The following is a 13,687-nucleotide window of genomic DNA, read 5'->3' as shown; positions in this document are numbered from 1 at the left end:
TATACAATACAATTAAGTCTCACAGAGCAGCTGTAGTTCAAGCCTACTCAACCTGCCCAAGTTCATTTTTTAGTAAAGTTAGAAAAGAAAAAACATATTTTTTTTTTTCATATATTGAAATTATCTCTGTTGTATAACATGGTGGTTTTTTAATACAACAACTTTAGATATTTAATTTTTACTTGGGCGCAACCTGACACGGCATAAGACGGCAGTATATACACCTTCAAAACAAAATAACACATTTTAGGAAAACATGAATAAAATCCCACACACATAAATCAATTTTGGTTTCCATCAAGAAATATTTTAACAAAAGCAGGTCTGGTTCAAGAAACAATAAATCAAACAGTGAACAAATCAATCAGCAATAAACAAAATACTCTTGGGAAAGTTCAGCTCTTTTTACAACAAGGAAGTGGAAAAAAACATCCAACAAGAGCTCACTCCAGCACCAAAAAGATGATGATAAAAGTAACTTAGTTCAATGCAAAATTGTTCCACTCAAACACCTCTAAATCTGTAAAAGAAATAAGATTTACAGTGCGAGGAACACATGTGAATAAAGCGTCAGTCAGTCGGTCGCAGCTCCGAAAGAGAAAACGGGTCCACGTTACATCAGATATCACCACGTTTATTCACGTGTTCCTCCACTGCAAATTGGTGCCACTGGCACCAACGCATTACCTAACCTGACTGTACACCTCAATTAATTATAAAATTAGGCGGAGAACCAAACTTCAGGCAGACAGCTCCGATCACCCGCCGGTCAGAAGCTTCCTTAGCTTTACCCAACGTAGAGCGACCCACTTACATGCGACCTGTCGACCTGCTGTTGCGTTTATGGCCCTGGTAAAAATGTGGTTTTCTCAAATAGACAGATGACAGGAAGTCAGATTGTCACATTTTCACAGATACATAAAGACTCCTTAAAAACTGACATTTGAGAAGCTTGCTTTGCACAATACTTACGGGTGAGCTTTCATCTCTATGTAATTCTTGGGGATGAAGCCGTCTTTTCCATTTAGCTCTGCCTTGTACCAGTTCTGATCACACTCTTCATTTAATACCTGGTGTTGACAAAAAAGAGGGATAGAGGTTTTGTTAGAGCAACAAACATCAACAAGGGAAAGCAACCATCCTCCTAAATTCGGCTTTAAGCCATTTCATTTCCTGTGACTTCAGGAGGTGGAAGCACTGCATGTTAGAGAAATGCTTGGTAAATATTGGTACTAACAGCAGAGGAGAGCAGCGGGCAAATACACAATCTAACAAATTAATTTCAAACACTTGAAAAGATAGCTCCTCCCTGTATGTATGTGACCTGCAGCTACTTTAGCCACAGAGAGCAATTTAGCAGTACACCACAGTGACACAGACAGCTGTGAGGGCACTCATGTCTGACAAAGCATGGCTGCAGTGCAGGTGTTGGTGCGTCACTGTTTCTCCTAGTCAATACTCATGAGCCTCTTTGTGTATGTGTGCTTGCAAGGGTGTGGTCGTGCTGAAAGAAATTAACCTTCACGCTGCAGCAGCTGATCCATCTAAAAAGGTGCCCAGGAGCGCTGTTCCATTCATAACTTGAAATGCCATAACTTTATCTCTTTCCCCTGAGTTGTGATTTAAAAATGTCTCTCTCGAGTGAATGCCATGTCACTCAGTATGTGTGGATTATTTGAAGCCATTTTAAAACTCTGCAGAGCATTCATTTCTACTTAAACCATTTATAGTCTGGTTGTCAGTTTCTCAAGAAAAGCAAAAGAACAAATTAACACAAAGGAGCAAAAACATTACTAAGGCTTCAGTCAAATCCTTATTGCAGTTCAGCCATATCTAGACATTCTGAGGAAAACTAAGCAGCAGCGTTGCGTCACGCAGCCTTCATGTGAAGGATGTTGCAAAAAAGCAGTCCACGGCCATTTGATGATCTCAACCTAATTCATGGCCACAACAGACCAGCAGGGTATAAAGTGTTAAAAGCAACAAAAAACTACGTGAAACACTTGTCCAGTTCAAGACCAGCTTGAAGTAAATCATTAGCATTAAGCATTAATTAGCATTAAGCTAGCGTTAAGTTCCCCCCTCTCATCAAGACAGACAAAATGCTATATTGAATAATGACTCTGTTTTACTTGAAGAATTACACAAGTCAAGTTTGTGAAAAGCCATTTCACTTGCTTTGATCACAACTCATCGGCATAATTCAAAGAAAAAAAAACAAACAAATAAAAACACAGTTCACAATCCTCGGTGCATATTAGACTAATGTTCTAACCCTAGATTTTCTGAATCACAATTCTCTTCTCTGCCTCCCTCTTCCTTTCCCCTTAAATTCATAATTTCCCACTAACCCAGCCCAAGACAGCTGTCCAACTGGGGCCTGTGTAGTGTGAGTGGCCTGGGTCTCTTTGCTCCAGTGAACCTGCAGAATGCCAGCTGTCACTGGCATACCCCAGCTGCTAAGCCTGCACAAGACCAGCATTACTGGTTCAGGGAGTGGCCTTGGACCAAAAACGCAAGTAGGCTGAAAGGGAGGGGGTCTTTGTGTATGTTTAACACAGTGGACTTACAGATATTGGGGTACATCTGTGATGTGGGCCACACAGGGTGAATATGCACACGCTAGTCAATGTGGCGCTGTCTGAACCAAGACTCAAACAAAGGGCCTTCGCCTCTGGGCTGTATGTTGACACACCAAACCGACCTTTAAGAACTAGCGCCTACAAAGGAAGACTGAGCCAACACTGCACGGCCTTGAGGCCAGCTGACTGCCAGCATGCAGTTCTCTGCTCACATTTGCACTGGCACTGTCAGCTCGTGGTCTATTGCTTATAAAAGGATAACAATATCTAGAGTCATACTAGCAGCTCTGTGAGGCTGTACTAAGCATGATAATGCTAGCATGTTGATGTGTAACTGGTCTGTTAGCATTAGGGGTGTAACAATACACCAAATTCACAGTTCGGTTCATACCTCGTTTGTCAGTCAGTCAGTCATCTTGCTTTCACGACTGCCTCCACAGATTCAACATCCATCAGCTGAACTGCCGAAGGGAAGACTCATGCCAACACGCCAAATACACGCGTTGCAAAGACTGCATGTCATTATTGGCAGCAGCCGCCCACTGACTTACCCAATGACCACTGTGTGTCAGGGTCTTAACATGTCTTAACAATACTGTGAACTCCAAACTCCCTTTTACTCTCCACCAACAAAACACACACTCTCCATATATGGGAATGCACAACACAGCTGATATACTTTATATCAAGCATAAAAGCAACAAACACTGTAGGAGTACAAATGCTCTTCTACAGTATTGTGAGTAGAAGAGTTGCCAAGCAGTCAGAGAGACAATGCTTCATCGTCGCCACCCAGGCTCAAGCCCACTTGTTGGCATGCGTCCACTCTGCTGAAGTGCCCTTAAAAACTTACAGCTCCAGCATTGCCGTTCAGTTGACCCCGACTCTGACCTCCCTCCAGGGAAAGCGAACAAAAAGAGCAACTTTCTTAACTGTATGAATTACTTTTTTACAATTTATTTAGTAAGTACACTGTGAAGTAGATGACCTGTACATTACATTTTTTTCAGCAGGAAGACATTTAGAGTTTTTTTTAGCAAACCCATCATGGTCAAATAAAGTCAAATGAAAGGACTCATAAATCATTAATACAATACTCCTAAAACAGAGCAGCCTCATCTCTCTTGCTGTTCACTGTTAAATTATATCACAGATGAATCATAAGTCTCATTACAATGCATCTTATCATTGTTGAGAACGAGACCAGTGCTCGTGAACTTGAGTAACCTTAAATAATTACTTCACAGTCTACAATCAATGTGAATAATAGAGAATGTGCTGCAGTCCACTGCACCCTATACTTATGTGACTTGCTAAGATGCTTACGTGATTTTTTCACGAGATTCAAAAACAAGCCGCTGTTTGTACCAGGGTTATCTCCCTATAAATTTCATTTGAGTACTAAATTAATTTATTAGAGCTACTGAAAATGTTTCTTGCTTCATTCTGTATGGAAACCTGCAATATTACAGCGTACAGCAAAACTCAGCTGACATCCAAGCAAAACTACCAATCTGACTATCTTGATATGTTAAGCCTTTCTGAAATGGAGATGTTAGATTTGTACAAACTAATTTAGCAGATAAACAGAAATCGTCAAAGCATGTGGTTCAATAACCAGAACGTGAAATGAGTATTCAATTGTATATAAACTTAACGGTCCGACTACAATTGGTAAAACACAACAAACAAAGATAATGTGAGAAACAACTGACTGATCAGATTCAATCAAAATAGGTGGCTGCAATCAGTGACAGAGAAACTCCCCTCACTTCCTACAAATATGACGTCACAGGGTTGGGCATGACAGCCTCTCAAACACGGTCAACCAAGCTCTACTGACCTTAATTGGTAATATTGCAACCACAGACACAGCTGTGTCAGAATTGCTGTGGTGAGCGCAAAACACATTCTGGTCATCCAGAGTAAAGGGAACCATCTTATCTTTTTATTATTATCATCACTACTGCAGTGGAATCACCTTTAGTGATTTCTTCTAGCACAGTGTCTAATGTCTGCACCACTATTGCAATAATTATGATTTTTGTTTTATTGCCCAGCTCTACATCAGAATAACTAGCTTGCCAGTGAAAGGTGTTTCTGTAAGTGGCAGATCAAACCATTTTCCATTTTAGAAGGAAGAGTTCAACATTTTAAGAAATATTCTTATTCGCTTTCTGGTGGAGAGTTAGCTGAGAAGATTGATCCCACTCTTGCGTCTGTCCATTAAATATAAGGCTAATGCTAGCAGCTGTACCATGGTTTTGCATAAAGACTGGAATTGGGAGGAAACAGCTAGTCTGGCTCTGTCCAGCGGTAACTATCTGACCACCAGCATCTCTAAAGCTCACTAATTAACACGCTATATCTCGTTTGTTTAGTCTGCGCAAAAACATCAAACCACTGATCTAAGGTGGGTTATCTACCGGGCTATGTCTTAGCTCAGAGCAGCTGGAGCGGTGACTCCAGGAAATGACTGTGCCTGCCTCGCTGCTTCCTCTTGTTTCAGTCATTGCACAAAGCTAAGCTAAAAGTAGCTTCATATTTACCGTACAGACATCAGAGTGGTATTTATCTTCTCATATAACTTTTGGTAAGAAAGCTAATGTCTCACTATTGCATAAGACCTCCAGCCTGGATATCAAAATAGTGACTGTTTCCAGGGAAAAACTTTGTGCTCAGAAGCGATATCAAAAACAGCCCAGTGAGAAAATGGTTGGCTTCGACATGCCTTTGGAGTGACATTTGAACTTAAATGCTTGCGGGTCTATCTGGTGGCTCTCAGCACTGAAAGAATGGCAGCCCGTGAGGAAAAGCAGAAATAAAATATTTGCTTGGCTGGCAGTTTTTTGAACCATACAGAGAGGAGACAACCGCAGCATTGTGTCTGACTGAGCTCTGTCTGTTTTGCAAGCCGAGCCAGCGCTGTCCTATTGCACTTCTGTGAATGACGTGCATTCCCTCCCCTCCCTCTGAAGACTTTTTTGTCTTTTTAATCTGATTGAGCCACAATAGTTGTAGGAGTTTCTATTTGAGAGGCTAAGGCCCAGGCCAGGGATTATCTCCTCCACAGCTGCCACCGTAGACTCCCCCCTCCTTTCTCCCTCTCTCGCATACTCCACCAACACACCCATGTGTGACATTAACCACGAGTAGCTGTCATTCACAAGAGACAGAGGTCCGCAACTAATAATTCAATACATCTCTGTAAAATGAAAATGTAAATCCATCTGATAAACAGGGTTGCCGTTAATCATCTTCCCAGGCTACGGTGTCTTTACCCAAGAGATTTATTTAAGTCGATGTGGAGACACTGATGCAAAATAATAGGATTTCTTTTCTTTTTTGTCATCTAATGAAAAGTGTAACTTGCTGAGTTACATTCTATGATCATGTTTAAGTATTTTTTTTATTCAGATGAATAGAAATGATGCCCGTAAAGGACAGAAGTTGCTGTCACAATGTATTTTTGGGTCTACGCAGGGTTTCTGTAGGGCTCATAAAGTAAGCCTAGTGTTATTTTTAACCCATGTTCACTGTTTACACCCAAACCAAGCAAACATGGATTTTTCCCTGGCTCTCTGCTTTGATTCGGACGAGGTGTTAAGAGATGGCCATAGTGAGATTAGACTGAAATCCTTACTTTCCCTTTCCCGGCCAACTAAACCTGAACCACACAAAGAAAATCCTTTGTATAACACTAAGTGAGTGGATAAAAGAAAGAGCCATGCTCGAGATGTTGTTATTGCATAATATGTACATAGGACTGACTTGCTAAGCATTGCCCAACATGATACTGAGGTACACATAGGGAGATGGTGGGGGCAGAAAAAACAAGATGCTAAATAAACCACGTCTGCACAGTCCACATGGAGCAGGGATTACTCTGGAGTGCGAGTTAATCTGAGCGTGCGGCTGGTCAGCCAAATAGAAAGATAGACAAGCTAAAGCTTCATCAGAACCTCAGAGGCCAAAGCCTGTTAGGTCTGCCACCAATAGACCAGTTGATAGAGCCCCTTCTGCTGTCTATTGTCAGTGACAACATCAAACACAGAAAGGTTATCAAATCAGACCACAGGAACTGACAGTGTACCTGCGTAATATGCAAAGTCAAAGTCTCTAGTGAGAGATTAGACCCAGAATCCAGCCCGGGCCCTTTGCCGCGTGTCATCCCCCTTTCTCTCCCCCGCCTTTCTTGTCTCTCTCTCTACTGTCCTATTAAATAAAGTGGAAAAAGGCGGAAAAAAAAAAAAATAATTTAGAGAAGAGCCAGTGGACTAAAGTTTAGAGGAAGTAAACATTTTAAAGGAACCCAAAAAGCACATCACAGACCTAAAGCAGCACACAATACAATATCAATCATTATTCCCCAAATTTAGAAAGATCAGATAAGGAAGTGGTTCTTTTTAACAGCAGCAACACTTCTCGCTCAGTTCATGTGCAGACACTAAGAAAAAATGAGAACTAAGACAAAAGTCCACTTAAATTGTACAAATCTAACAAATTCACGACCACACGAAACCTATTTCTGTCTAAGAATGAAAGAGGTGTCCGACGACTTCAGAATCCGTAGATAATGGTGTAGGGCTGCAGCGAACGATGATTTTAGTACTCAAAGCCTCTATAGATTATTTCAACAATTCATTCATTATTGGTCCTTTCGGAAATTCAAAGTGCGTCATACAGCAAACATCAGCCCAACAAAATCAACAGACCAACAACCAGACAGCTGCTTTACAAACACAAACATCACCCGAGTGCTATACAAGTTATATTAAAGGCTACACGACCTTCAGGGTCGGCGGATGGCCGTGCTGTTCAGACTACACAACTTTCCGTCTTTTGATGGGAGTCTTGAAGTCGTTGTGGCGTTCACACTACGTGACTGATCAGTGACTGGGGGTCACACACTACACGAGCTGACAGCGGCTGTGTCACCAAACCACATTTTGTCAAGAAAACACATGTGAAATGGGCGGTCCTGCACATGAAACAGCTGTTGTTTGTTATTATAAAGATGGCATTTATAAAGACAAAGAATCAGGGTATATACAGGAATCCTGAAGTAAAAATCAGAAAACCTTTTTAAGACTTTTTCAACATATTTCAAGACTGCCGCGCCACTTTGAGCTGTAACCGATTAAATCAGCCACACACCTATAAAAGGGATATTTTTGAGTTTTTAAAAGGAATTTAAATATTTTTATAACATATTTATTGCCTATATGTCATCAGGTTGTAACGCCACCTAAAAACTGAGGCATTCACCAACTTTCTCAGTTGCCTATAACAGCCTGTATAGGCCAAAGGTTTTCTATGTGAAGGACTGGTCAGATTTCCTGCGAAAAGCAACTGTCTTACATAGGCTATTACAGCAAATCATGTGACAGTGTAATTTTGTGTTTTAGTTGGTTTAAACTAGATAATGTAAGCTTGCCTGCAATGATATGTGTGATAACTTTCATCGACCACTTGATCAATACAACAAAATTCAAATAGGGCAGGAAGGAACAAAGATGAAGAGAATAAACTGAGTGATGAATAATGTAAGTAGTGTAGGTGGTGTAGCACAGGCACAACCTGGAGGAGGAACTATTCTAAATGACTGTATTAGTATAATATAACATTAAGTTAAAAGTACATTGTTAACTTAATAGTAAACTGTAAGTTTGATATTAATATATTCATTATGTTCAATATAATTTCATATAATAATATATAACTTACCACTAGTGTAATATTAATTCAAATTACAGCTGTTTCAGTTTGGGGTTGTTTTTTTTATTCATTAACTTTGTGCAAGAAAAATGCTCTAGGCTACATGATAGTCTCCAACCTTGATTTGAGGCAGGCTACTAACTCGTCAATAATCATAACCATTTATGGAGAACTGAGTTATTACGTTTGTTGCAGCACAGCAAACTTTTTTTTTTTTTTTTTTTTGAATCCCTCTCCATCCAGACTGTGATTGATCTGTTCAGAAAAAGTGACATTAACAAGAGCATCGGCTTTATGAGAAGTTCAACGTGTTTCAATAAAAGGCAGAGATTTAGCTAAATAGCCAAACGTTAGCCAAACACACACGCTCCTTGGATTTTCCCTGTTGTCTTCTGTCTTACCGATTCAGCTTGCGGCGCATCTCGCTCTTGTTTTTCAGGAACGGGGCTGTTCAAAGTGGCCACAGAGCGACCAGCCAACCAGGTTAATCCCGTTACTACTGATCGCCACTCCGACTATGTTATGGACGATTAGCATTGAGGGTCAGGTGGGGTGGGAGGTTACGGTCGGTTGTACTCGTAAATCATTTTCCGGTTCGCACGGATCTATTTTTTGGAGCGTTTAAGAGTGAAATAGGCGCTCAGTAGATCCCTGCGCCTAACGTTACAGAAACGAATCACACAGTCGCTACGCACTGCCTGTCTAGTATTTTTGGCTACGCATTATAAATAAATACGTTCACCTACACTTTAGCAAACAAACTGTTGGACAAACAGGATTTTCACATAGAAAAAAATATATTCAACATTTAATACCTTGTTAAACGCGATTAAGACTTTTTAACCGCAAAATTGAATCATTACCTTTTAAGACCCCGCGGACACCCTGAAGAATATGGGTGGAAGGATGGATTAGCACACGCAGGTAAGCAGGGACTGTTTGAGCTACAGAGAGAGCTGCAGGTGAGTTAAAAGGTGCAGCTCCCCGACACCCAGTTAATTCATGACTGATGTTACAACTCACGGCCCAAAAAGGAGAACAAACAACGCATGTGGACATTTTCAGCTGAGGACTGCGGCTTACTTTGGCTTCAACTCAACAATCAATCATGATTTCAGTTAAATGCTAAAGTTGCTGTTAGCTTGTCTGTGGTCTGCTGGCAGAACACTGGGTGCTTTCTGATCAAGCGCCGTTGTGCTGTTGCCGAGGCGACATAAGTTTCGTTTTACAGTGAACAGATGGCAACATTACAGAGTTGTTGTTTTCTTTAGCTTGAAATAATCCCATACTCTCGACACTTTCTTCTTTGTCCCTCGCTATTTTCTCTCTCTTCCTCCACTTTGCAAACAGCTCCATCATAATCGCGTCATGTTCATAGCGTAAGCGCAATGTGTGACGGTAATAAATGCCTGTGCAAAACAGTGTGCTATATAATTATGTGGATTGAATGAAGCTTCGATGCAAAGAATTGGCATCTATGCATTTTAGTAATCAATTTAGTCGATAAATCGTTTCAGCCCTATAACGGTGCGTTCCATTTGACATGGGAAGTTGGAAATTTCAATGGGAAAGCCCCTTTAAGACGATTTACGACTCAGAAAGTCGGGAGAACATCACCTACCCAGACCTCAAAATCCAAGATGGCTGCTACTGGAATCAACAGTAGTGGAAACTGTAGTGAAATACTATTTATCACACAGTCTAATTTGTGTCTCATTAAATCAGTTGTAGCATTATACACCCTTGAAAAGATGCTGTGGTGACTCCGTGGAGGTGGTGGCTTGGTCAATCCTAGGGGTGGGGAAACATCTATTCTTAGATGCATCAGGTTGCAGACGTGGACAATTCTGAATAGAAAAAAAAATAAATTCTAAATGTTAACTCATAATCTAATGTTCGGAACGCAAAGTGACCGGACAGTCTGTGGCGAGCTAGTTCCCACTATATTTGATGCACAGGCGTTGCTGAGTGAATGAGCGCCGTGCTAAAATTTCACAGGATCTTTCATATTAATGCAACTAATAATTTTCACCTGCACGCAAAACAACGCTTGGCTAACTTACTGTATGCGCACGCAGTCAGAGGGCCAAATCGCTTTGGTAGCCGGTCAGAAGACTGTAGTCAACCACTGCAATCAACGTAGATTTCGCATTGTTTGTTGACTCAATAAGTTGCATCTGTTTGTTTGTGTTTCATTTGCAAATTAATATAAAAAGGTCAGCCGCACTGGACCTTATGTTGTTCAAGTCAGCTGTTAGCCAAAAAGCTAAAGAAAGAATGGAGAACGAGGTAGAGAGGCGTTCTTTCTACAACTGTAATGATGCATTCAGACCAACCGCGAATTTTCGCCTCACGACGCTTTCCTCGCCAGAGTACATTCGCTGCAAGTGTTCACACACAATGCGAGAAGGCGATTTTAACGCCATAACGTGAATAAACAACTCGCCTTTACTACACCTGTATGAACCCAAAGTAAACATTTTGCTGTGATTAAATAGCAATAAATGGATTAAACTGATGCCGAAATAACTACAACATGATGCAGATTTGTTAAACATGTGAATTCATGCTTTGTCAGGTCTGCCAGCAAGACAGCAGGACAACAACTTCTAAAATGTTTGTTTTCTGAATGGAGTTTGGATCAATCAGGGCTATGCTATGCTAACTTGGTCACAGTTAAGTACAATAATAGCTGGAATAAAGTTACAGACATGTTTTCTGAACTCAATCAGGTAGTTCAACCTCCTCGCTTTCTTTTCTCCCAGTATTGTCCAGTTTTATCCGGTTTATATACAAATATGAAGTCGTAGTCCGACAGAGCTAACGACGCTAACAACAACACCGTAACCGGATGTGCACGGAAGCTAGCTGCTGAGAAGCTCCAGTGAAGATAAATCAACGTTGAAATCCCAAAAACTAAAGTAAAAAGCTAATTTAATAAAAGCAGTTAACTCCGAGCTCCTCCCGCGAGTAAACAGCGTAGTTGTCAGACCAGAATCCAGACCGTCTACAAGTGTTTATTTGTCCAATGGTTGCAGTGCTGCTACCTGCTCTTCTCCCCCAAGTTTAGCAGCTCTCAGCCGGCCAGCAGATTTTCCATCCCCCGCTCTGCCTGGTCCTCTCCACACAACGCTCTGAAGCCTCAGTGACGTACAGACAATCTCAACACTGATAGGCTATCGCGACTCTGCGTCATATGACTTCTTCGCTTGAGTTGAAAATATTCAACTCACGCGAATTCCTTCGCGTTGCCTTCGCGTCGCCGGCCCCGCCCCCTTCACGTCGCTTCACACCGCCCGACAGGAAATCACGGCTCACGGTGTGTTGGTCAATGCCAACTGTGTGCATTTCGCATACTGGCAGCAGAAGTGACTCCTGTGGTAACACCAGATCTTACACAGGGGACAAACTGATTCACCCCCACAGTACAGTATATGTAGGAGAGTATGCAGGGACTGTGGGATAGAGTCTTTTAAAAAAATAATAATAATAATAATAATAAAGTAGGTAGCATGGCTTGAAGACCCACACTAGTGAACTTTTTGCTTTGTTTAGCAAAACAGCTCCAGAAAAAACAACATAAAAGCAGTCCAAATAAGTTTGACCTTGATTGCTCACAGCAGGGAAGCTGCAGACTTGGAACGGGGAGGCAGTGAGTGCCACCCTGATGCAGAAAGACACAGACTAAGAGATTACATGGATTCCAGTAAATAAAGGCTTGTAACACTCTCGTAATCTAAATAATGCTTGAGGCTGTTACCACATGGGGAGACCCCCCCTCCCCCACATCATATGAGCAGAGACTGTGGCTTCAAACACACTTTACACCCCCGACCCAGGGGATAAACCAGCAGAAGAGGCTGATTGTGGCTTCACTGTAGCTTGCAAGTGCAGAAACTCTCATACTGAAGTGGTATCTTAAACTTGAGGTAATAAAACAACACCTCCACAGCTGTAGGCATACACACGCTGAATGGTGAACTTTATATTTTTGGATTTTTTTCAAGAAAGAAACATTCAGTATAAGCATTAAAAACCACATATTTTTGAGACCCACAGTCGTCTAGATTGGTTAAGAATCACTGGTATGTGCTTACAACAGTAGAAGGCTGAGTAGCAAGTTTACACGGGCTGCAAATTTCATTTCAACAAGAGTAAGACAATAAGAGACTTTTCATTTAGAAAGAAGAGAAAAACTGGGAAAGTTGAAAAGACTGTATCAAGTCTTCACCATCGTTTGGACTAATGTGCCCAGGATACAAAAGTCAGTGGTGGGGGATACAATAGACAACAAGCTATCAGTTATACTGTGGTAAAAAAAAAAAAGACTCATGCAAGTCAAAATGCCTGAAAATACAAAGTACCCACCAGCCAAACCAGATGGATGGTAAACTCTAATTAACAATCCAATTGTGATAACTGATGTGGAAGGAAGCATTTTGATTTAGCCCCACTCCTTCTCAACATCAATTTGACTCAGGCAGCTGATGTTGTTCATCACAGCTTGAATTCTCAATGCAGTCTATTTTGGCAGTAGCCTCTAATGACTTGAGCTTTAAAAGAAAGGAAAAAAAAAAAAGAAAAGAAAAAACACACAATCTGTTTACAGGCAAATTGTGTGCACTTAAGAACAACTGTTGCAGTTATGTCGCATTAAGAATGGAGCTTTACCAGCTGTTGTTGAAGAAACTGACCAACCATACACCAGAGGCACTCAATCCAAAAATCAGTGGAAGCCAAAGGTTGATGATCCATCACCTTCTGTTATGTCCGGGATTATATGTCACTATGGTCATGTATTTATAGGAACTAAAGCTGAGTAGCGAGAAAAGCGAGAGAATGATAATGTGTGGTTTAAATACAGCTGTCAGTGACTTTATGGCACATCAGGAGGGAGTGGCGTGGAGATGAGAAGGAGTGAGATCTAATTACAGCTCTCTGACTCAACACTCAGACGAAGGGCAGCGAGAAAAGAGTCAGAGGGAGCAAGCAGAAAAAGCAGCAAAAAAAAAAAAAAAGGGACAGAAGACAGATCAAGAGGGATGAATAGCAAGAGAGAGAAAGAGAGCAAATGAAGAAGACAAAGGACCACTTTGAAGAATCACACTCCTTGTGATCATCTTAGGAAAACTCCTCAGGGGCAAATTACATAAAATGAGGGCATCTCTTTTTCAGAGCAGCCAAAGTGGCTATGTTTTATTCTGTGGAGTGCACCGTCCTCCATCTGCGGTAGCTGGCTAGCTAAATGCCTTTACCACATCAAAGACGCAGAGATGAAATTGAGTTAGTCTGAGTGACATCTATTGGGATGTTTGTGTCCAGGGGTGGTGATCAAAAAGACCCGGGCTGTCCTAATTCCTGTTTTAGATGAGCCACACAGCTGGCCT

At 41.3% G+C, this 13,687-nt stretch overlaps 1 protein-coding gene across 1 annotated transcript in view; it reads right to left on the bottom strand.

The window, feature by feature from the left end:
- grb2b (growth factor receptor-bound protein 2b) overlaps positions 1–13,687 on the bottom strand; it is a 34,822-nt gene that overhangs the window by 9,037 nt on the left and 12,098 nt on the right. The window contains exon 3 of the mRNA XM_046072518.1: positions 973–1,070. Coding sequence (XP_045928474.1) covers positions 973–1,070 — 98 coding nt within the window. The remainder of the gene's footprint in view (positions 1–972; positions 1,071–13,687) is intronic.

The sequence above is a fragment of the Micropterus dolomieu genome, linkage group LG02 (genome assembly GCF_021292245.1).
Source record: "Micropterus dolomieu isolate WLL.071019.BEF.003 ecotype Adirondacks linkage group LG02, ASM2129224v1, whole genome shotgun sequence".
NCBI lineage: Eukaryota > Metazoa > Chordata > Actinopteri > Centrarchiformes > Centrarchidae > Micropterus > Micropterus dolomieu.
This window is presented reverse-complemented; position numbering and strand designations above follow the sequence as displayed.